This window comes from Centruroides sculpturatus, unplaced genomic scaffold, assembly GCF_000671375.1.
Source record: "Centruroides sculpturatus isolate CEXI.00-Female unplaced genomic scaffold, Cexi_2.0 scaffold152, whole genome shotgun sequence".
NCBI classification, from domain to species: Eukaryota; Metazoa; Arthropoda; class Arachnida; order Scorpiones; family Buthidae; genus Centruroides; species Centruroides sculpturatus.
In genome coordinates this window covers 339,161-365,886 of record NW_019384348.1, presented here as the reverse complement: position 1 = coordinate 365,886, position 26,726 = coordinate 339,161, and the positions used below count along the sequence as shown (strand labels likewise).

General features: G+C 29.0%; 2 protein-coding genes across 2 annotated transcripts in view; one reads left to right on the top strand and one right to left on the bottom strand.

Annotated features, from left to right (window-relative positions):
• LOC111636605 (alpha-soluble NSF attachment protein-like) overlaps positions 1–9,441 on the bottom strand; it is a 48,561-nt gene extending 39,120 nt beyond the window's left edge. The window contains exon 1 of the mRNA XM_023381889.1: positions 9,255–9,441. Coding sequence (XP_023237657.1) covers positions 9,255–9,346 — 92 coding nt within the window. The 5' untranslated portion in view covers positions 9,347–9,441. The remainder of the gene's footprint in view (positions 1–9,254) is intronic.
• A 3,703-nt stretch (positions 9,442–13,144) lies between these two features.
• On the top strand, positions 13,145–14,612 carry LOC111636567 (protein DBF4 homolog A-like). The gene has a single exon (XM_023381849.1). It carries the CDS (start codon positions 13,309–13,311, stop codon positions 14,290–14,292), a length of 984 nt encoding a protein of 327 aa, XP_023237617.1. The 5' UTR covers positions 13,145–13,308; the 3' UTR covers positions 14,293–14,612.
• Positions 14,613–26,726: the final 12,114 nt, after the last annotated feature.

Genomic DNA, 26,726 nt, shown 5'->3' with positions numbered 1-26,726 from the left:
TTAAAATACATAATGAAAAATATAAAATTTATGTAAAAGTATGCAATGACTAGCTAATTTTATATGATAAAATTCAAAAATGCTCAATATCATACCTGTAAAATTTATTTTTGTATTTTGACATAATACTTAGAACAAAAAATTACAAACTTAAATTAACTCTTATTATTTTATTATATTTAATCATCATCATTTGTTCTATTCTCTCATTAAAATTAGAATGAAAACTAACACAAATAAAAACTCTTAAAAATGTTAATTTTTTCATATACCAGTAATTTTTCATCTTTAGATGTATCAGATCTAATCTATTAGACAAATCTTTAGATCAGCATTGCAATTATGACCACATTTTATGTGCAATTGTATACACTTCATAAAATAAAAATGTTTTTAAAATAATGTATTTAGTTACAATTTGAAAATTATCATTAAAAAAACTTGATTTCACATTTTTCACTTGTGTAAATAGAACAGCATCATAAATATATCTAAGAATTAGATAATAAAAAACTGCATTTCAGTAAGACAATTTAAAAAAAATATATCTATATATATACAGTGGGTAATCGGTTAACGAACAGATCGGTTAACGAACACCTCACAGAATAAACACAAGAAGAAGCGATGTAAAATAATGAATACCGATTGATTTTCTCTTGTCTTCAGGTAACAATTCGAAACATTTCGGAGTGAGGGAGGCGTCGACATCTACGCTTAAGCCGGTTTATACCGATCGGATAGTATTCCTCCGAGTTTTGAAACTCTCCCTTGTAATTCCAGCCTTTTATTTTTCTGACAAAACAATTCTTTTATGTATTCACGAGACTGTCGGGTAGGCACTCGTTAAGTTTTGTGTCTGTTTTTCTTTTTGAAAGGTGAGAGTATAATAACAAAGATAGTGGGCAGAAGATGCCTAATGTTGCTAGGCAGTATGGCGCGAACAGGTGTACAGTAGGCCAAAATTCAATCTTATTGTATTTAAGAAAAATACAGTATAATCAAGAAAACTCAAGCAGCTAAAGGAGTAACAAAGATCACATCTGAGATATTAATTTAATTACTTACGAAAAATCCTGAAGAAGAGAGAAAAGCAATCGACATTAGACAGATTATTTAACCCTTTCAAACGGAAAAATCATGACTATTAAAAATGCAAGACTATGTATGTATGTATTTTTATTATTACATATAAATAAACGTAGTAAGAAAGTATATATTTTTCATTTTGGGAGGTCTCCAGAACGAATTAATTAAATTTCCATTAAAACCTATGGTAAATCGATAATCGGTTAACGAACAATTCAGATAGCGAACAAAGTCTTGGAACGGATTATGTTTGTTAACCGATCACCCACTGTATATATAAAAATGGACATGTATGTTCCTATATTTCACTTTTTCGCCAAAACTACACATCGCATGTGAATGGTGTTTGTATGTGGTGGTAACCCCAAGTCTCCATTCGTGCATAGGGGTGGTTGCGTCTCGATAGATATAAGGGTGCGGGAGATATGAGGCTGAAAGTGGTTGAAAGTGGCTTTCTATTTCAAATGTTTTGTTCGATTTTTTCGAATTTGTTCGAATTAAATTCGAACTGGTTCGATTATAGAACGATTGTAAACATTCCAGAAACGTTGAAAATAGTTCGTTTGACTAAACATAAAAATTCTCTAATTAGTCTGGAAACGGGGGACCTAATTCTTGCATTCTGTGAAAACGGGTAAGATTAGCTATAATGTAATTATCTTAATCTTCACTATCGTTACTTTTTGCCCAGCGAAGCGGGTCCTTGCAGCTAGATTCTAGATTACTTAGAAAAACAGTCTTTTATATATATAAAAAAAACTATATTACATACAAATAAAAACCCAGCGAAGCGGGCCCTTGCAACTAGTATATATATATATAATTTAATAATGTTCAAATTCTTAACTATTTATTTTTACAGAATTTTGTAGTCTCGTTTAAAATTGTTAGATTACTGGACATTTATAATTCCATGGAAATCTATCCACAAAAACTTATTTTGTTTCCACATATGATTTTTGTTATTGTTAAGCAAACAATGAGAGAAAAACATAGTTGATAACTGTTTATCTGTAGCACTACTCTTTAAGAGCAGCATAATAGTCAAGCATTAGATACAGAATATCAATATTTTATATGTTCAAATAAAATATGTATACAATGTGAAAAATAATGAAAAATATTGAGAGAGATATTGAATCAAATAAGTATACAAAGGAAAAACAGAGAATTATCTAAAAAAAGTGTATTTAATAAGATAGACTAAAATTATACTTTAAAAATATTTAAAAAATTAGTAAAAATAAAAATTGTTTTATTATTAAAAGATTCATATAATTTTTTTTGTTGCAGAAAGATGAAAACTAGTGGAAGATGAATACATTTGTGAAGTTATTGTACAAAGTTGAAGTATTGATAAGAAAATAATACACACTCTATATATAGAATTACATAAATAATAGATAAAAACCACGACAGTAAACTGGAATAAAATATATACACACTGGAAATTTTGTGTTTAGGTGAACACAAAATTTCCAGCAAATAAATAATAGCAAATGTAGCAAACATACATACATACATACATTTAAAAAATAGAATTATAAACACGAATATAGATAAATATTCAATTGCTAGTACACCAAATAAGATAAATATTAACAAAACTATATAAATAAAACTATTTTACCAACCAGAACATATTATGATTTCTAAAAAGGTTGTTTCTAATTGGTAGGCCAAGTTGCATATAAATCATAGTTTAGTGAAGCATAAACTTGTTTTGTTTACATTTCTAAAAGATCCAGGAAGAAATATACTTTGAAAACACATTGTAAAAAATACAAATAATAAAGACTCAAAAATATAAATATTGAAGTCTTCCTTGTCATCCTTTTCATCATCATAGGAAACAATATTTTAGAAATGTTTACAATATAAAATTTTATGGAAAATATCTGAAATCACAGAACTTTTACTTGATTTATATAGCTACAGGTAGGAAGTAGCCTGTAAGGAAAGGTCAACTCTGCCAATGTGGATCATGTTTCCTGTGATGATGAAAAGGATGACAAGGAAGGCTTCAATATTTATACAGTAAGACTCTGCTTAAGGCTGTTTCAGTATTACATGATAGCGTTGGGATTCCCTGAAATCACACATGATTCTTTTGCTTTGATACTCACATGCAGCATCACAGTTGATTTATGATCGGTCATCAATGTTATTGTGTGTATAAAGATATAAACATAATATTTTATTTTATTGTAATAAATATGGTAACTTTTAGTTTTTACAATGGGTGATTGCAAAGAAAAACAAAGAAAAGTGAGAAGAAAAAGCATTTCGCTGAAAACTAAAATGCATGTGCTCAGACGATTAGATGCAGATGAACAGCAATCTTATATCGGTAGAGCATTAAATTTTTCAATTTCAACAATATGGACAATTTTAAAAAATAAAGAAAAAATTGTATCATCAGCAATTACAACCATAACACCTTCTGCAACAAAAATTACCTGCACCAGAAGCAATGTGTTTGAGGAAATGGAAAATCAACTTTCCATCCAGATTGATGATGAAGTTGAACACAATATGCCATTAAGTCAAGCAATTATAATGGAAAAAGTGAAAACAATTTTTAACCATATCTAGAATGATAAAGGCAACACAAGAAAAAATTTCGTAGCTAGTCAATGGTGGTTCAAGCGATTTAAAAACAGAAACAATCTTCATAACATACAGATTACTGGAGAAGTGGCAAGTGGAGATACAAAGGCAGCTGCTGCATTTTCAACAACATTAAGAACAATCATTGAATGAGGGAATTATCCTCCTGAATTAGTTTTCAATGTTGATGAAACAGGCCTTTTCTGGAAGAGAATGCCAAAATGTATATTTTTATCCTGTGAAGAAAAGTGTGCACCAGGATTTAAAGCTATAAAAGATCATTTAACACTTCTACTGGGTGGTAATGCTAATGGAGACTTTAAATTAAAACCATTGCTTATTTATCATTCCAAAATCCCAAAAGTAATGAAGGGAATTTCAAAATCACCTTTACCAGTAATATGGGAGTCCAATAAAAGATCTTGGATCACTATGAAAATTTTCCAGAATTTGTTTACCAAACATTTTTGTTAAACGCTACTGCAAACTTAAAACCTACAACCGAAAGCTTTACTTTTGATTGATAATGCTCCAAGCCATCCAATGCATTTGTCCAACTTAACAACATGCATTCCGGTGGAAGTGGTTTTCCTGTCGCCAAATACAACTTTGTTAATCCAACCAATGGATCAAGGCATAATATCAAATTTTAAAGCTTATTATCTGTGGCAGACATTCCGAAAACTGATTGATAAAACTGATGGAGTAGATAAACAATCCATTAGAAATTTTTGGAAAAACTACAATATCATGGATACTTTAGACAACATCAACCTTTCCTGGAATGAGATGACCAAGAAATGTTTGAAAGGGGTATGGAAGAATGTATGGCTGGAGCTAAGCAAGGATGTTGACACAAGAGAATCCATTGTTGATGTCAATGAAATTGTCAAGCTAGCTAATGAAAAAGGATTGGATAATATAAATGCGCAAGATAGTGAAGAATTATTGCAAGTTACAAAGGTGAAAGTTTTTCCAGTGACAATCTTAAAGAATTCGTAGAATAGCAGATGCACGAAGATGACGAAATTAGTATTTCTGAAGATGAGGAGCAAAAGGAACTTTCAATGGATTTTCTAAAAAAAGATTAGCTATTATAATGGAAATTATGGATCAGTTTATACAAAATGATTTAAATTTTGATAGAAGTTCAAAGGCAAGACGAAGTGTCATGAATGAGATGTCCTGCTATTGACAACTGTTTGCTGAACGAAACAGGAAAAGGCAAACTATATTAGATGACTTCTTCACAAGAAAACAAAAGATGTCAAATGAGGAAGAACCTTTCTCATCACAAAGAACTTCTTTACTTGAACTTTTTTTGATTTTCATATAAATATCGATATTAGCAATAAATAAGTCTATAATTAATGTAATAAAAAGTATTTAACAATAAATGTTACAAAGTAAACAAAAAAAAACTGATAAATTTTTTAAATTCTCTGTTCTGTTTCACTTATCCCCATTATTTACATGTTAAGATGACCTCATCTAACGCTGTTTCATTTAGTGCTCAAACTTATTGGAATATATCCCCCCATGTTAAGTGGGGTCTTACTGTATTTGTATAAGTATTGTTTGTATTTTTTTACAATATGTTTTAAAAAAAATTGTTTTGTTTATTCCACATATCACATAGAATGTCTCCTCCAGTTAATGTTGGCTTTTAATACCAAAATGTGACTTTTCCAATTCCAATCGAAAGTTGTAATGGCAGTCATATATTTTATTTGGTTACTTGGTTTAATGTGATTTTAAGATATTGTACATGATAATAAGATTTAAATAAAGCATGATTTTTGAATTATGTAAAAACTTTTCCCATTTTTATAATTCAAATAATAATAATTCAATATCTAACAAACCATAACACTCCAGCAAAACTTTGGTTAATTAGTAATGTTATTTGTTTGTTTAATTACTAATTTTTTCAACCTTTAAACAAGATCAATCAACAAAATCATATAAACATCAACAGCAATGTAAATCAAATCCCGTGAAACCCAATGGCCAATCAAATAGAATATTATGACCAGTTTGGCAATTCTTGGTTGGAATTGTAAAAGTTGCAACTGAAACTACATAAAATGCATATATCTCAATAAAATATATTTTGCTGAACATTTATAATGTCAATTTTGCATCTGTGTTCAAAAAATCCAGCAATGAGTTGCTTAACTTGCCCAGCAACATTTGGTGGCACTTTTATATTTTATTAAAAATTTTTTATATTTTTAATTATTATAAAATGGCAAAAAACTTAATTTTGAGGGTAGGGATGGGTTTTAAAAAACTATAAATGCTATTAATAAGTAAAATCATCATTAATCATCATTACTTGAGATATGATACATGATTCCCCTTTCTCTCTCCACCCCCTCGACCTTTAACCACAAAAATTTAATAGCATTAATATCTCTAATACACAAATCTCACTGCAAAATTTCAGAAATTTTTGACAAAAAGCACAGAAGTTATTAAAAGCTTCAAAGAGGCTTTCATGCTCCACACAAACATCTATATATACAGAAAAACCCCAAAATTATTTTTGCATTTCTTGATATTTTAAGGTTCCAAGTCCAAAAATGTAAAAATTGGGACTGGGTCAGTTTTTGACCAATTGCCTCATTTTCCCTCTGTTATATATATAACAAACATTTTTAACAAAATGTAAGGGAAGTCTCAAATTACATTCTCAAAATACATTTTGTAAAATGTTGGAGTCATGTGTAGATATTTGAAAAGTATCAACAAATGTAATGTTTATGGTATGGTACACAAAAATACTTGTTATTGCATACAAACAGCTGTTTGTTAACAATTGTATAGTTTGGTAATGAGAAACAATATATTTTAAGCATTTTACATATAACTGGTTCTCATATAAAAAACATTTTATTATATTTTGGAAAATTGGTAGGGGCTTTGGATTGGCATTATAATACATCATAATTCTTCCCATTTAAAATAATGAAAAATAGACTCTTGTTTAATATTTTTAAGCAGAATGTACTATTTTCAGAAAGGGATTAACTATATACAGATGTATCTTGCTTACGAATAATAATTTTTGAACAACATGCAGATCATGTAATATATATATACACACACAAGCCACTGAATTGCCAAATTAATTAACTCCACAAAACAAAAAGAGAAATTGATAATATACATAATTTTTAAAAATTCATTCAACAATTACAAAAATACATTACAGGTTATTCGAAAAATGTAAAAATAAGCAAAAATTATTGTGCCATTGTCACAATGCAGTGCTAAAAATTTTAATCATATTTTTAATTTATTTAATTTAAAATGTATGACCTTGATCTCTTATTATGTGTCTTGCCCCTGTACATCATACTTTTCCTGAAAACAAAAGTCATGCCAGTCATGTATGTAATTCTGTTCTGAGGAAAATTTTTGAATTGAAATCATATGACTTCTAATCTATACTGGAAGTTCATATATAGTTAATCTGGACCTGCTGCTCCTAAGCTTTCCACATCTGATCTATCTAACATTTTTCTTGAGATTAAGGAAGGGCAGACAGACGACAAATGAATTTATAGGTCTACAATTTTTTCAAACTACAGCCCAATAACAATTATACCAAGGATTTACTAATGGATTTTATTGATTTGACCTTTAACAGCTCATATATTGCTTGGCTTGAAATAACAAAATGCAAGTTAAAGCATATTATAAAACGATAATTTATAAAACTTCTGAGATTTTTGATTATTACTGATTCTTTAAGTATCTGTAGGCTGGAGTAAATTGAGAAGACGACTGGATTTGGCCAGTGACAGCAATTGGAGCAACTGATTTATCTAACTGATCAGAACTGGTAGAATATTTAATAATAATGCTATATACTTAAAAGAATCAGTAATAAATAATTAACATCAATGCAAAAAGAGGATACAATTGGAATTCTGAAAAATATTAACTGAACTTGTCCATATATATTACTAAATTTCAAATTACAATGAATTTTAAATTTTTATTATATTTGTCAACTTAGACATAAATTATTAATAGGACTGTTAAACTGGTGTTAAGTATTAATGCAAAATTAAGCAAAATCAAAAAAGTTTAAGTTTGTTACGTGTTATATATCAAATCTTAAGTCGATTTACACAAATGAAAGGAATTTTAATTACTTCATTAAATATAATTTATTTGTAAGTAGTGAACAAAAAATACATAAAATTGTTTTTATAGAAATAAAAACATATTCATTACTACACTATTAATATCACTGCTATGAAAAACATGTATTTTGGATAGAATCTTTGCCAGAAACTATTAGCATAGTCCTACAATTGTACATTTCTGTACAATAAAAAAAATTAAGAAATCCAGTCATAAGTCCAGAAATGATCCTTTACAACTTATGCTCTTAAAATTTAATATTATGTACAAGCCACTTAGTAATGCAGGACTAAAATCAATAAACATTTAAAAGTAAAAAAATTTGGAACAGATTTTTTAGCATTTAAACTTGTATTTGTTAATATATATTTGGTATAAATGCAACAAAAAATGAAAACAACATGGAGTTTCAAAATGTAGATAACACATAAAAAAAATTTAAAAATTAATAGAAATCACAGAGATATATACTCTGATAAGGCATAATTTTTGGGTGTTTTCCTTATAAAGTATCCTCTCATTATTTTGCTTCTTTGGATATATCACATTTGTTTGTCTTCCAAATGAAAAAGCACTTTAGCCAATAATAAATGTATACATCTATATTGTCATCTGATATATTGCTCATTTGGTTTGTCTCCCAGCATGTACAATATAATGAGGGGCTACTGAATTTCTGACCACAAATTACACATTACCAAATATTTTTCTGGTTTGGCAGGTTTTTATTTTCGACAGGTTTCGCCGTATAAGAAAAATTCCGAAGCAAAATGTCTCTAATCAATTCTGGGCCTACAGACTTACAGACTATAGTAATTCTAGAGTTACTTTTAAATATAACCTACAACTCTTGCAGGATGCCAAAGTCCTCTAGAAGAGAAAATTGTATACTTTGTAAACTTTATTGTCTGGTCCTTTACCATGTCATCACCACAATCTGGTTCACCATCCAAATCTCCCAGGAAAAGATTTGGGATACTTTATAAACAAATTCATAAAATGTAGAATAAATACTCACTAAATATAATATATCAATGTACTATATACAACAACAATTATAATAGTTGGGTATTACAAACTTTGAACTTTTGCAGACTATTTAGAAGCATGTATAAAGATTAACAACGAATTACATCATCTATCATATCGCAATAGAAAATAAATAAAAGCTGCAATAAACAGGATAAAATTTATTACATTATTACATTTAGATGCAAACATTAAAAAAAAGCTAAAAATATCTGTTCTATTAACTTTATTTATAGTTATTTCGATAATTTCTAATGATTAAATATAAAATTAAACAATTTTTAATGAAATCGATAACCATTGGAAGGTGGAAATTGATAAACAATTTCTCATAAGATTTTATCTTCTTAAAAGACTAGTCATATTACCCAAACAATGATCCTAAGAATCCTTGAGAAGATTTCAATTTTTTCTCTGCATCAGCAACTAGCTGCATAGCTTTCTGTTCGTTATCTCCCATCTTGATTTGTTTTCTACGTCGAATTTATTAAAAAGATCACACAGTTTTGACAACCAAATAACTTGCAGAAACAGACTGCAGCTGTTAACATCAGCGCCACCTCGAATAAAATCGAAAACATATCTTGGAAATTTTTTTGGGGGAGAGGGGAAATATATTGTAACTTAATATAATATATAAAATGCCCGTTTTTATAATTAAAATCTTAAAAAAATAATTAAAAAGTTTAGTTCTGCAAATATTTTCAGCTATTTCTTTTTAATTATAATTTTCAGTTTGTAGTATCAGTGCCAGCGCTTATGGTACTTTCGCCAATGCAGTTAGGCTTTCTCTTGTTTCTCGTTTCTTTTCTTTTTCCTTCCTGTGGAAACTAAGAGGGCTTTTTTTAAGTTTATCGTAGGTTCGGCTGGCTCTCAACTGGCCTGATAGATCACACTCGATAAACAACCGGAAAACTCGTAGTTTTACTCGAAGGAAACAAAAAAAAAATAGAAATTATTTTTAGGTCTTTTGTTATATACATACTGGTATATATGTATGTAAACAGAGCTGGCCTGAGCTATAAACACACCTGGCCGCAAAAATTTAGGGATGCCACAGTCAGCATCAGTTAAAGCCTTAAAGGATGACTAGGATACCAAAAACTCTTGGACCGGCCTTGTATATGAAGTACTGGTACCTAAAACTAATTTCTATCCAAAAGACCTAGGCATTAATGGAAAAGACCGTCCATAAATTGGTATGTTAATGTAGTTAATTACCACATAAATAGGAGCCAGCTTTACATAAAAGTCTTCCCGGGATGCATTTCCCTCGGCAGATCGCTCGCGTGTCGCGTTGCCGTAACCAAATAAATCAAGCCAATTCTAATGAGCGATTATTTATTGTGACATTGTCAAAATGCGGAGCTGCAACTTTTCGTCACAATGTTCTCAATTCTTTTAGTGGTGTCTTGCCCCTGTACATCATACTGTTTCTGTTAGTAATAGAGTCCGTTTGGGAAACTTTTGAATCAAAGTGACGTGACTTCTGGTCCAAACCAGAAGTTCATATATAGTTAATCTGGACTTTCTGCTCTAAGCTTTCCATATTTGGTTTCGATATTCATCTATCTAACTACTTTCTCGAGATTAAGGAAGGATAGACAGTCAGAGGGCAAACAGTGGAAATTTATAGGTCTACAGTTTTTTAAACTACAACCTAATAATTTTTCTATAAACTCGATATTTACGAGAACATACTTCCCACGTAGTTTGTAAAATCTGTTGCCAAATATAAGCACTTTATTGTCATATAAAAACAATTATGCTCGCATTTTGACAAGATTATTTTTGTTTTTGTATTTTTAATAGCACCGAAGAGGGGTTGGGAATATAAACCAACCCGAAATGCATTTGAATAAAAAATTGTTTTAAATAAATGTAACGTAAAATGTTTCAAATGTTTATAATAGACCATTATTAAATAGTAGTCGTTGAACATGCTCTCTTTCAGGAGGAGGACAAGTACTACTTTTGGTCGAATTACTTCGACCCCCTCCAGTAAGTCCCTTCTTTCTACCGGACCAGCTGTATGGTGGCATTCAAATAGGAAAATTACATAATACATGGTTGTCGGCCAGCACAATATATGATTCAAGTGGTTTTCGAGGATGCCGAGTTTAAATATTTAATCCATTTTTTGCGAAATTTGATTCGTTGACAGAATACCATTTGATATTCGGCTGTAAATGATAAAGTTTCTTAGAGTTAACATTAGGAAATATTTGAAAAATTTAAGATATATTTTCAATTCCTGTCTACTTGATTAATTAATGAAATTGTGCCATTTCTTACCATCTGAGTATCACGATAAACGTAGGCTGAAATAACCAAACTCATTATATGGTTTTCGTTTTAATGTTTGTTATATTATAGTATTTGATTTATATAACTGTAAAGGCTATCTTACGTAAAGGTTTATCACACCGAGTGACTAACCTAACACATTTTTAAATTCTTTATTCCTCTACTGTACACAATTCAAAGAATTTTTAAGATGTGTTTGATTGGTCACTTGATGTGGTAACTCTTACGTAAGATAACCTTTGTAATTATAAATTAAATACTATAATACTATATTATATTATAGGGTTAGAAGTACGAAATAATCTAATAATTGTAATCTTTGCTGTTATTTTTTGCCTGAGCAACATAGGGCTCATCTGCTAGTCAGCTTATATATTGACTAAAGATAGTTTCTATAAAATTGAAATATAACTTTTAAGTTATCTTCTTCAAATCATGTTGGAATGAAGAACCTAAATTTTCAGGTGTGAATTCCTGAAAAAAATAGTTTGAATTTATCTGAGTTAAATTTCTGTTTGCTTAAGTGCATTAGAAGATAAGCTATAGTTTTCCAATTATATTGTCAATACAATATAGAAAAATGCAAATGCACCTATTTATTTATTAAACAGATACACTATTTACAGAATGAGAAAATTAAGTACAAAACTTGTATACACAATACGTAGCAATATATAACAGCAATTTAAATTTAGATATTTAAAAACTTATCTCAAAATTATAAATAAATATTTTAAAATATTAAAAATTATTGTAATATTATATTTAAAAAATTTGTTTAATTTAATTTATCCACATCTTAAAAGTGGTTTGATAATAATAGTTGATAAGCTAGTATTCTGCAAACAATTTTAATTAAACGTTCTGGAATTTTGACAAATATAACGGACAATTAGAAAAATTCGAAGGTAAAACATTCCGTGTTAGTTGCCATTTTCCACTGGAAATCTCAACTCTTTTCCCTTAATTATGTGCACATAATTCTTAATTAGAAATCTTTCATCAAAATTAAGTCACATACATATTCGCGATTTTCTTGCAAGTTGTAAATGTTTTGGAGAAATTATACGTTTCCACTTATCTAACTGGTTCGAAAGTGGTGTAAAAATATGTCACTTCCCACCAGATTTGCTGTAGCCAGATTTACAGCCGTCAGAAAACACTTATTCCACATTTTCTTGTTTCTTTATCTCGCAAAAATAAAGTTGCAAAGATGCTCGAAAACGGTAAAACTACCCAGTGCCGGCCCGAGGCAAGTTTTAGGATGGAGCAAGATCCTATTATGGCGCCCCTCTTGGTTGTCCCTAATTTATACCCTTTAATTTTCTTTACCACTGAGGCGCCCCCTAAGACTTAGCGCCTGGAGCGGCTGCTCCGTTCGCCCTATGTTAGGGCCGGCTCTGAAACTACCTACCAACCAAATGGATAAACCGTATTCTTTTCGCCGCAAAGCGACTCGAGCGTTAGCTATCGGCAACCGAACACATTAAACTTCAATGGACGTCCGTTTTATTTCATTAAATTTAATACAGATTATACATTTTATTATTCATAAAGTGGTAAAGATTTTGGGGTGGTTGAGTTTTGTTGGACGTCCGAAAAAAGGGAGCGGGTTACGGAAACTTGAACAAACTGGGATAATGGGGAAAGCGGAGTAAAAATTTATTTTATATTTATATTTAAAATTTTTAAGATATCTAAAAATGTTTAAATTATTAATATTTATTTTAAATTTTTAAATATTAATAAATTATTAATTCTATATAGATATTGAAACTAAAATTTCATAAAATAAAGAAAAAAAAATCTATATATAAAGTATGAGAACATTTTCATTTTTATTATTTCTTGTATATTTTTAAATGGCGAACTTTTAAAAATTATTTATTAATTAAAATTCCGTTTGACCTATTAATTTATATTTGAACTTCCTGTCGTTTCCTCCAGGAGCGTTGCCATCTTTGTTTGTTGTATGTCGTCTGGCGGCCAGTTTGAGTTATGAAAAGCAGCCGAAGAAGAAAAGAATTTCAAGTTTTGAACGTAGCTTTAATTATGCACAAAGTTTCTTAATTATCTCTTAATTTTCCTACTTTATAGTTACTACGAAGGGGCAATATGACAACAAACGATCAAAATGCACGGCTTAAGATTAGGACTAAACGTCCTCTACGTGATCAGTCGTTCTTCCTTTATTTAAAGCACAGAAACATCGACGAAAGCAAATTACAGAAGTCTATTGAGCGTTTGGGTGGTAAAATGGATAAGTTTTTTAGTAAAGACATCACGTGTTTGCTAGTGGATGACGATTACGGCAGTCAATGCTCTGGTTTAGAACCTTCTACTTCACCTCAGATAATATCTCCGGCTACCGAATGCGAAAAATCTGGTACTCTGACTCTTTATTCACGAGGTTTGAGTCTCCTTCGACGTTCCAAGGGGAATGCCGACGTGGGAGATTCTTCTACCAACGGTTTTAGACCTAAACACACCGTTCTGGATAAAGCGCAGATGTGGGGCATCAAAATAACTCGCATTACAAAATTCATGGAATGGATAAAGGCACAGATGGTTAAGCAAAGGAACAACTATTTGGAAAACTCCAAAAGTAAAGACAAAGAAATTATTTCCTTATCGGCACCGTTTATTAAAATTGAAGATCTCGCCGGAAAATATCAATCGCAGTACAAGATGTTCGTCCGCCAACCCCGTCTCTTTTTCGAGGTCGGTTATTGTGAGAGTCCGTTCGACAGCTTGCCGGTGCAGCAAAACTGCAATGTGTTAAAAGACGATTGCTCTAGTCACGAACTTAATCAAACGAAGAGTGTTCTCGAAGTTAGGCCCGTGAAAGAAAAGAATAAAGTTCGAGGAAGAAACAAATATCTGAAAGCTGTGAAACCTCGGAGGCATCATTTCTGCGAATGTTGTAAATGTACATTTTATAATTTAAGTCATCATATGAATGAAATGGAACATCAGAAGTTTATTAACAACAGTAAAAACTATGATTGTGTAATAGATGTTATGAAATATTTTCCAAGTATAGAAGAATTTAAAATGAAAAATATTAATGCTAATTCTAAAGAAAAAATAATGCTGTAATTTAGTTTCCTAGTTAATGTGATTTCAAAGTTTTGTTGAAAAAAAACTACGTAACTATGAATAATTACATATGAAATTTGAAGAAAGCTTTCTAGTATTGAATTAATTTTATTGTAATATAAAAAAGAGGATTGAAAAACTTTAATCTTAAATTTGTCAGGAAAGTATTATATACATCATATTTATTTTCAAAACAAAATGTAATTATAATTAATGCTTCATTATTCTTTATATAATGGAGAATAACATGTACATTTACTTATATCTTTCTACATAACATACATACATATATATATATTTACACATACATATACTAAAGATACAAATTTAATATTTTTGTCATCTTCTAGTCCTGTTATATTTATTCTGATCATTTGTCTTTTATTAACAATCATTTATGTATAAAGTGGATATGTGATAATTTGGTTTTGGTAATATTCTTGCTAAAATATGTTAAATTGTAACAAAACTAGATAAAATTCTGTTTGAGCAATATTCTTATATATCAGTTAGATTTGTGTCTTGTATAAAATACTGTTTTGTGTCTTTTCTATTCTGTATACTGCAGATTATATTCTTAGACAGTATACTGTAAACTATTTGAAATGAATTATATTAAATGTGTTTCTATAACTTTCAGATTATTCATATTTATTTTAATTACTATATTTTATGGCATATAAAACAAGTTTTGTCAAAAGAAAGGATTAAAAATTCATCCTGCATCTTATGTGATCTCCCATAGGTTAATGAATTCCCCAAATGTCTTTTTAGTGGGTTAAAGATAACCTGTGTCTAGCCCAATTTTTGAATAAAACTATAATTCTTCAATTATTATAACATTATTGTTGTTAATTTTTGCTATAGCTAATTAAATTTTTCATTTATTTATGTCAAATATTTTAATGATGATGACCTTTTAAACACTTTTTTTTCCCTGATATATAAGTGTGCACTCTAATTTTACTTTTTTTTAAACCAGCAAATGTACATGTTACAAAAAAAAATGATTTGGGGCTGAGTGTCAAAGTTGCAGTATGGCTTAAATACACTAAATACTTTTACCTAAAGCCTTCCAGTGGCCAAATGAATAAAACCACTGAACACCAGTAGTTGGTTGTGGAGTTTGCATCTCATCAATGGGCTTGCCAAGTGGAATTTTCTTCATGTTAGTGACATCTAAATAAGAGCCAGTTTCTCATAGAAAGTCCTTGGCAGCTGGCCCATGTGTTGCATTGCCTTAAATAAGGAAGCCAAGCCTTTTTTCTTAAATAGTTGTGTTGAAATGTGAGTGTCTCTGATACATCTGTTCTTATGCACTTATATGCTGTAAAATATGTTAATGAAATTAATACCAAAAGACTTAATAAGAGACCTTATGAACTTGCAGCTGAACTTGCTTTCGAGAATCGACAAAAATATCGGCAGCACGGTCCTCTAGCTTAATATAAACCTTAATAATCGAAGGAAGCAGATACTATGCATCCTTATATCTAAAGCTATGTATTTATGTGCAGTGATCAAGTGTGGTAACTCTCTGTACTTATTATTTTTAGATATTTCTGTAATTTTTATGATTTTTATACTTCCATTGCAATGTTAAAGATAACGTCATAAGTTGCAACGGATTATAGGCTAATTCAAAAATATTTGAAAAGCCTGTTCGTTTTTTGTGCATTTGTACTAAGCGTTCGATTTTTACAGTTTTTTATTTTGCTTTCTATTATTTCTTTTTCTTGAGAAAGGTCATTTAACATGACCGAAAACGTTTGGAAGTAATAAACTTCGGTTGCAAGTTCATAAGGTGTCTTAGTAAGTCTTTTGGTATTAATAGTATGCAGTCTCGAACAAATTGAAATTAATACAATAGCAAATACAAATTATGCTTTTAATTAAAAAATTTTAGGTTACTAAAAATTTACTTTTTAATGAACTTTATCTTTTTATTAATGTTTTTAGTTTGTAATAATGGTACAATTTAACAATAGATTCAAATTTATAGAAAATTTTTTGTGGTATAGAAAAAGGATAAGGGACACACTACTTTTAATTGTATTAAATAAATAAATAAAAGCTTTTCTATAATTTTTGAATTTATAACTCAGAAAAATTATAATAATATAATGAATAAAATGGCATAATAATGATCTAAAAGCAATTTGAACTTTTGAAATTTGAGGCAAATTTGAATTTAATAATAGTATTAATTAATATTGAAAATTAGCATATATCTTTAATTATTGGTACAGTTTGTAGCTTTGATGTTAGTTTAATAATACAGCTTAGATATAGATAAATTATGTTTTTATTTTGTTTAAATATTAAGTATTTCTTAACAATGCAAATGGTTATTATTGTTTATTTATAGCACAGTAAAATATTATATAATTGTTTTTACAATATTTGAGTTACTTAAAGTGTTAAATACAAAATACTTATTTCATGATGTCCCAAAAATATAGATAAGTTTAAACTTTGAGCAATAGTTCATAACATAAATTGATGAAAATTGTTTTAATATGAAATAGAACTACCATTATGCCTAATGACTTAAAAAATGAAATTAGACATTGATTTAATTAAATTTTGTAAGATCTCTGGATCCATTTGAAAGTAGCACTCAGTGATTTCTTGTTTAAGCTCTGAAACAGTCATAAAATGCATTATTACCATAAATTTTTCAAGCAAGAATGACCCACAAGTTCTCATTCGGATTAATGTCTGGTCTTCTTGCCAGCCACTTCATAACTTGAATATTATGATCTTCGAATCACTTAGTTGTTGAGAGTGAACAGTGAATACTGGCATTGTCCTGTTGGAAAATCCAATCAGGTACTCCAATTTCTTCCCCAATAGGTAATAAATTCTTTTTTTGGATTTCTTTATAACTTTTAGATGTCTGTCTACCAGTTAAAATAACTAAATTTGATAAACCATTAAATCCATAACAGAACCACACCTGTTGCCTGCTGATAAATTGCTCTTCTTTCCTAATATCATGCCAGTAATTAAGCCACCATCCAAATTAAATTTCTTTTCATCTCTGAACAGGACTGAGAGTCATTCCACAGTATGTTGTGACCTTTAGCACACTGCTTTTTTGCCAATTTGTGTTTTGTTAGTGATGTTTTTTCATCAAAGCATCAAATTTCATATGTGGAGATGCTGAATTCTTCAATGAACAGTGCTTTTGATATTTTTTATCCACTTTCACACACAATTTGAAGAACTGATCTATCCTGTTGCGATGCAAGATTCACGATTCAATTATCATTCCTTTGAGATGTGATTTTGGGCCTTCCTGATCGATGTTTAGAAGGTAGTGGTGATGATTTTTCCTAAATTTTTTAATTTTCAGGTGTAGATCTGTTCATTAAATCAGCAATTTCCTTGACACTACAGCCTTCTTCTTTCCATATTCATGCGATTTCTTCCATAGTAAACTCTCTCCTGTGTGATTCAATATTTAAATTACTACTTGACAACAAAGTAAAAGTGTTGTGATATCATTTATTTTTATTTTTGTAATTTTAAGTTTCTTATGCTTCAAATTTTGCAATTTTGTTTTATTATCTATACTTTTGGGACACTAATTTGATACTTGATGCTATTTCTGCTTTTTAACAGATAATGTAAAGTTTTAGGTGGTGGTAACATTCATTAATGAGATTAAAGAACATTAATTAATTGATATCAATTCTGACAATCATGTCTGAAGAAATCATTCAATTTGTATTAAATACTGTTTTTTAGATATCAAATTTTAACTCATTTCAATGTATTATTCAATGACATATATAAAATCTTATCACACATGTACTGTATTGGTTCTTTTCATAGAAACATAGAAAGCATTTATCAGAATTGCAAGAATTATGTAGTGCTCTAGATGAAATTTTAAATTCCATGTTTAAGAGTAATAAATACTAAACATTATTTCATTTCTTATGGAAAATCTGAAATGTTTAAAGCTCATATTTAAGTGAATAACTCATTAAAGAAGACCAGTTTATATTTCATTACTTTTTTGAAAATTGAATAAAATTACTATAAGCATATCTGTTATTTACAGGAAAACCTGTGTAAACCGGTCTTCTACAGAACCAAATATTTTTTCCAGTTCCAGTTTGAAGTCACGTGAATTCAAAAATTTTGCCCCTAATTGCGTTACATAGATGACCAGTATAACACTATTGTTATCAGGAAAAGTGTGATGTATAGGGGCAATACTACAAATTTGAGATGGAGAACACATAAATTAAATTAATTAAGAATAAGATTAAAAATAGCAGCAGAAAATATAAATAATTGCTTCTTTCCAGTTAGAATCAAATATATTTATATTTTCCATATATGAATATTGAATTTTAAATGTCTGCGGAAAAAATTAAAATCAATCATTCAATCATTTCTGAAAGTTTTGTAGGGAGATTTGTGTATTAGGAGGATTGATGCCCTTAAATTTCAATTGTTAAAGGTCGAGGAGGTGAGGAGATCAAGGGTGGTCGTGTGTCATATCTCGAGTGGGGTCGGACTTACTCGCGAAGATTTACTCGTTATTAACATATATATATATTTAAAAATAAAACTCATCTCTACCCTCAAAATTAAGCCTTTTGCTTTTGTATAATAATAATAATAATTTTTCTATTAATTAAATAAAATTTCATAACATGGGGCCACACACAATTTTAACTTTGAGCTAGTGTCTTGGTTTTTTTTCAAACCTAAATATAGTCTATATTTTTTTTTAAATAGAAAAATTTTTGATAATTCAACAAAATTACTTCTTTTAAGCTTTTCTTTTTTTTTTAATTTTATATTGTAGTATAAATGAAAATTATCGGACTTCCTGATCCCCTTAACCTCCTGTTCTAGTGCAAGAAAGTCAAGCAAGACCCCTTGCGTTTTTGATGATAAAAATAATTAAGTTGAATTTTTTTAAACCTCCGACCTGTGGGCACTAAGAGGACATTTTGTTTTTATCAAGCTCGTCGTGAGTTCAGCCAAATTCACATTGGGGCGACCGGGTGGTAAAGGACGGGGCCAGACATATCCGGTTAGACCAGGGGTGGCCAACCTTTTGCATACAATGCGCCAATTTTCTGACAGACGAGTTCAGATGCGCCATATAAATCGGACACTTTATACAGTCTTACGTTCAATGTTAGGGGTTGATAAATAGAGATAAGAATAAATCTGCTTCGCTTAGGGGAGAAAAGGGAATAACTTAATCACGCAGTTAAATTAATTAATAAATTAATTAATTCAACTGCTGACAGTTTATTGAAGCACCAATTTACAATAGTCAGCAATGATCTACTGTACGAGAGGGTGATTGCTTGGTGATGGTGCTATAGCTGCCAGAGTCTTGTTTGGTGAAGATTACTACGCACCACAATTATTGGTACCGAGAACGAGATGAGCTTGGAATAACTTTAATCACAATAAATGTTTTCAACCATTTACACGCCTGTAAACTGATCGGAAATAAAGATCGCAAGACTCACAATACATGCATACACTGTAATTTACTATGTGGAGAACACTCATTTTATCTTCAAAATAGACTGTAACGAATTGTGCAACAAATGAACTCGCCAAGACAGACTGTAAAAAATTTATTTTTCTATATAATATTTTTAATTGCATAAAAGCCAAATCTGGCAATTTTGCTCAGATCTAACTGAAGCGCCACTTGTAATCGTCTAATGCGCCACGTTTTGGCCACCCCTGGGTTAGACCATCTTTCGAAAAATTTCTTGGTTTTTCGAATAATTATTAATGGAACTCGTGATTGAATCTGTAGAATACAGAGGAGACGGAAACGATCCATCAATTATTTTATTAAATCTTTATTCAAATTAAAATAGCAGAAAGCAACATTAAAAAAAGACCCGTGTAGAAATTCATCTTATCTGAATAAACTGACCATTATTACGTATGGAAACTTTTCGAACAAGAATTGTGATGTTATTGATCACTCGATGGCAATTGTCCTCAGTTATCTCGTTATGGGCCTAAATGCGAGATTAGTACTCTCAGTTTCACTATTGTTTGCTGTTTTTACGGAAAAATCTTTTTCTTATGTAATCCCCAAATGGACCCGTAAGTCCATGACTGCTAAATCCAATTTGTTTTTAGAGACAGTAGACAGAGTGCTATTTAAGCATATTGCGAAATAATTTATGTTTCAGTTTCTTGCTATTTGCCATTGTAATTCCAATGGTTCAGGTAGAATGACCTCAAATAGAGAATCGCCTGTCATCACAAATCGATTTCCTGATCTGTTTACGTATGAACAAAACTGTCTCCCGAATAATAACGATTTAAATCCATGTGACCACTTCCTTTGGGGATTCGTTAAGGAAAAGATTTTTCCGAAAAAGCAGCAAACCGAGAACTGAGAGCACCAATCATTCAGGCCTTTCTGTCTCAATCCATAAGACAAAGTTCTAATTTAAATCTAGTTCCTTTATAAACAATTGCAGTGTCGTACATACATTATTACTGTGTTTCTTAAAAAATATATTTTTGTAAAAGTCTATTAAGAATATTTGTACAATGTACAAGCTTTAATAATTGAAATATTATACAGTAATTTCAATTTATACACATATTGGGTGCTGGAATGTAAATCATTCAAATACATTTTATATGGTATTTCATCTACAACACTTTCTCCAAGAACAAACATAACCTTGTTGTGAATCAGAGCGTGCCTCTATTTGTAAACCACTGGTATTTAAATTAATAAAGAACAAATTTGAAATAAATTAATTTATTTGTATAAAACAGAGTACTTGTTTATTTAAATATTAAAACATGTTTACAGTTTAATTAAGCAAAACAATAATAGATTTTCATTCAGAAAGATAATTTCTTATAATAAAAATATTTGTGATATTGTGACTATTCGTTCAGCTTAAAGTACCGTACATAGTGAACAGTTAAGAATGAAACGAAACATTTAATAAAGGAAAATATGACAATCGGTCAAAACTGAACCCCCAAGATTTTTACGTTTTTGGGCTTAATGGACCTTGAAACATCATGAAATGTAAAAGAATTCAGTTTTTTATTGTAATGTGGGAGTAGGCGAGTGAGTAGGTGAATGATTGGCACGATTTTGTTCACCCACTTTGAAGCTTAATAACTCTTGTGTTTTTTGTCGAAAATTTCTGAAATTTAGCAGGGAGGTTTGGTTATTACGGGGAATGACGCTATTAAATTTTGCTGTTTGAAGGTCATTGCGGAGAGTTAGAGGGATTTATGTCATATCTCGAGTAGGGTCGGACTTAATGAGGATTTTCTCGTTATTAGCATTTACAATGTTTTTTTTTTTTTCTTTTTTTTACAAAACTCATCTCTACCTTCAACTAAGCATTTTGCCATTTTATAATAATTAATAATATAAACAGTTTAAAATAAAATAGTATAAAAGATGACGCCATACGCAGTTTTGAATGTTGCCGGGGAATGTTACGCGAACTGACGTAGTCTGCATTGTCTTGTGGAAGATGACCACACTCTTCGCATTATTTAAGAGTTTTGTGTATCATAATTTCTTGTAATATCTTTACATCAGCTTCTTATCTGGGAATGGAAGAAGTAATCACAACAGCATCACTGATTGGTTTGTGTTTGAAGGGTTCAGATTGGTTGCGCTTCCAGTTCCTGATTCACGTAGTAATGGTCGTATTAAATACCTCCTTCGCATTGAATAAATCTTCATGCAATGGTCTTTTTTGGATATGTTACTTCTCTCTATTATAATTTAAATGAATATTTTATCAATAAAACAAATATTGGATCATTTCATGCCCTATACTGTATTCGACCGATTACTCATATATACGGTATAGGCCTATATATTTAATTTATATATTTAATTTAGGAATAATCAGCAAGTTAAAAAATACTATATTTTATTAACTGAAACATAAGTAAAGACTTTAATTGATAAATGTAAATCTTTGATGATTTCATACGGACTAGACCTAATAAAAAATATAGGTTACTTATATAAAATTTAATGACCTTAATGTGTATTATTTAGCTCAATATAGGACATTCATGCCAGAAATATTTCATTAAATTTATGGAACAATCGATACTTTCCCGAAAACAATTTCCACTTCTTAATAAAAGTTAAAAAATAAACTGTTATCGATTACATTATAAGTCAAAGTGTAATTTATTATAAGCATTTAGTACTTTTAATTTATTTCTAGTGAACAGATAATTAAAGAGTTTATAAAAAAAAATAATAATAGAAGAATATTACATAGAAGTTATTATAGCAACACGATAATTTATAATAATATTTCGTACGAGATAAAAATTGCTGTAAGTTAATTTATCAAGCAAATACGTAATTAAAATATAATTAACATATTTAAGATATTGAAAAATCTATAATTATTAGAAAATTTATTTTTATACTAATATTATTTTTTTTTTTAAATTAAAAATTTTTAATCTTATTTAGGTCAATCTATAAAAACACGAGAGCTTTACAACTCTTTAATTAACTTTTATTCTAATGGATATTATTAACATCTGAGTATTATTCAAAATAAACTTCGAAATAAAAGTAAAAATAATTTAAAAGAATTACTTCTTTTCAGTTTGTATTTAGTGTTTATCTAATTTTATTAAGCTAATTTTTACTAATTTATTTATTATTTATTTATTTTTTTTTATTAATAAGAAGATCAATTTTAGATATGATCTAAAATTTACATCTAATGACAGTTAATAGTTTAAAATAATAGTAATAAAAAATGTAAAAGAATCTTTCACCATCTATACAGTACTCAGAGAAATATTACATTAAATTGAAGGTTTAGATCTACTCTATATAAAGAAATAATTGAAAATAATAATGAATAATATATACTGAATTGACAATTTAAAAATTTATTATAAGTATTATTATAATACTTATAATATTTACAGAGAATTTTATGTGATTTTTTTACCATTTTCATAATTATTTTTAAGCATGTCGTGAATTTTTCGTGGATCAAATTCATCCAAATTATTACTATTATTATTACATTTTGAAAGAAAGAGACTTAATTAAGTACATTTTATATCTACGTTTAAATGTACATCACGCAATTTTTAAATTAATTACTATGTATAATTAATATTTATAATCGGATGACCTATTTTATTAAGAAAATGTGAAACGTGGATTCTTATTTTTAATTTAAAATACTTCCTTTATAGAAATGATACCGTGTTTCCCCGAAAATAAGACAGTGTCTTATATTAATTTTTGCTCTGAAAAAGGCGCTAGGTCTTATTTTCAGGGAATGTCTTATTTTTTCCAGGAAGAAGAATTCACATTTATTATTGAACAAAAAATTCCCAAGTCGAACTTAGACGAGAGTGACGTATATCCGGTGTGTCGAACTGTCGCCTTTTTATAGCGTCAACATCGGACTCGATGACCAATTAGTGCTTACTAAACCGTAGCACTATGCAAATGTCATGTGGCGTGATTCCCGGCCGACCAATTAGCCATCACTAGCCGTAACGTTATGCAAATCTGTGATTCCCAAGCCATAGTCTTATGCAAATCATGCCGCGTGGCGTAATTGTCTGCTGACCAATCAGTGGCTGTACTTTCAAAAAGCCAACGGCCACTTTCAACCATTTGTCGATGACTGTTACGACTAAAAAAACTTTGCTAGGTCTTACTTTCAGAGGGAGGTCTTATATTTCGCAATTCAGCAAAATCTGTGCTAGGTCTTATTTTCTGCGGATGTCTTATTTTCGGGGAAACACGGTATATCAACTTCAATATATATACTGTACTTATATTAATTTAGTTGTAAATTCTAATGTTTTATTTCGTTAATCTGAAATAGTTTAAAGTTTTCTTTTATGTAACAATTTGTTAAAATGACGAGAAGTACTGTAGATGAAAAAAGAAATGTATGAATAAAACTTTGTAATTCTCAAAAAGTTGATAAATTATCGAGAAGAAATTGAGTAAAACGTAAATTTACATTACTAATTTGATAATTTTTTTTATTCTATAATAATTATTGTAATAATAAGTTACCTTTTTTTACAGTGTAAACTTTAATCACATTATTTTCCAAAGAAAAGTTTCGATTGTATTAAACTTTAATGTTATCTTATCAAAATGTATAATGAAGTTATCAATTAAATTATGAACGAAATTAAGATACAATTTATATTACAATAAACATGTAGATTAACCATGTAAAAATTGTACAACAATCATTTTATAATAAGACCTTGGATATTTCAAATATTTTCCAGAAAATGTACAGTACATCCATATTTTATTTTGCGAATTAAAGAATGGATAATAGTTATCGATTCTTACAATTATTAAATTATTTACTGAGAACATATACTAAAAATTATTTTACTAATATTAATGATTTAGTAACGGATAAATGCAGCTGCATCGAAAAAGTTATGTATATAGTATATTCAGTGCCGTAACTAGCCATTCCTGTGCCCTGTGCAAGAATTTGCATTTAGGCCCCTTAATTAATTAGGTTTGGGAAAATAATAAAACAAATACATGCATTTTGGGCCACCTTCCAAGTGGGCCCTGTGCGGGTACACCTGTTGCACCTGCCTAGATACGGCACTGAGTAGGCCTATATGCATAAAAAATATGTATGTACTGTACAGCAAATGCAAATAACATGCTATTTGTAAGTTATTGTAATGCATCTAATTAAAAACAGGAAAAACAACTAGAAATAAAGTATATTTCATATTCTTCCTTTCAGATACCTATCTTGTAAAGGGTTTGCTTCAATTTTTCCATAACATTTTATTCACTTGCAATAAAGCAGGCATAGACGACTTACAACCCTCCGTACATTTCTTATGACTAACATACTATTAAAATTCTTAAGGATATTTGCATCGAATTAATTTGCAATGTAATTTAAAATGAATCAATATGTCCAGTGAATAGAAGTCATAAGATTATAAACGATGAATATTAAAATTAATTATCCGTAGTATTCACATTTCTTTAAGAAATACAATAAAGACAGTAAGGTTCTTAAACACTAACAAGCAATGAATTACATTTTTTTTTTCATTAATAATGAATACAGTTTTTTTCTTATCGCGTTGAAAAAGAAAAATTATTATCTGCAGTTAATTGTTTCAACGAAGGAATTATAAATTATTCAAATTTGAAGATGTATAAATATATTTCACCATTCGTCATTTCTTTCACGTTTATCAATGGTCGAATGTATAAATACACTGAATCTTAGTAGTTGGTACCAGGTTTGAGCCTGAATAAGTCCTGAAAAAGTTCGTTTTGCAAGTCAATATTTATTTTATACAGATCTTGTATGGATCAGCCTCAAATTATTAAAACAAAAGCGATTTTAAAATGGCATTCATTCAATGTTGTTCAAAATGAAAAATTGTATTGGATTTTTAGATTAAAATCGGATTTTTTAAATAATAGACTATAGTTATAAAAAACCTAATTTCTAGACTTCAAAATTTACGTTTTTTCTGTTTGTTTTCATTAATTCTTTCTCCATTACAGTTTATGTCAAAACTGTGTTTAAAAATTCATGCAATTCTTGAAATTTTTCCAAAAATAAATCAAATTATATATATATATATTTAAAAATATATAAAACAACAGCTACTTTATTTGAATATTTTGTGTTTATTTGATTTTTAAATTTAAACCCTATTTTAATAATTTACATCAAAGTCACAAAAATTAAAATTACTCTTAACTGGACATATTATTAAAAGATTTAATTAATTAAGTACAGTATTCACGAAATGTTTGAAACTCCATTTAAAATTCTATAATACGTTCATTTGTTGTTCTATTTATTTAATAAAATATAATAATTTATTAAAGTTTTTAATGAATTAAATTTGAAATTATTCTAAGACTGAATTATAAGTTGAACTTTCAATAATTCAAATTAATTAAGATAGATTAGAAATATAATAAAATATTAAAATCTAAATGAAATAAAATTATAAAATATGATTTCATTTATTTAAATATATATTGTATTGTACATTGTTCTTTTGAATTAATTTCCGACAACGTAATTGAAATTGAATGCAATTATAAGAGTAATTGCATTCAATTTCGGAAGATTTAAGATTGTCCGTTATGTTCAAGTTTCAAGACAAATTCTAATTATTTCAAAACTCTTTATTATATTTTAAATTTATATATTCATTAATAAAGATTTATATTGTAAACAAAGTAAACTATTGTACCAGTCGACCCCCCTATAACACTGTTGATTTTTCCGTTTTATATGAATTCCATGTTGTACGATTCACTTAGATTTTACAAATACGTGTGCCGGGCTGTGAACGGCTCACGTATTTGTAAAATCTAAGTGACTCGTACAACATGGAATTCATATAAAACG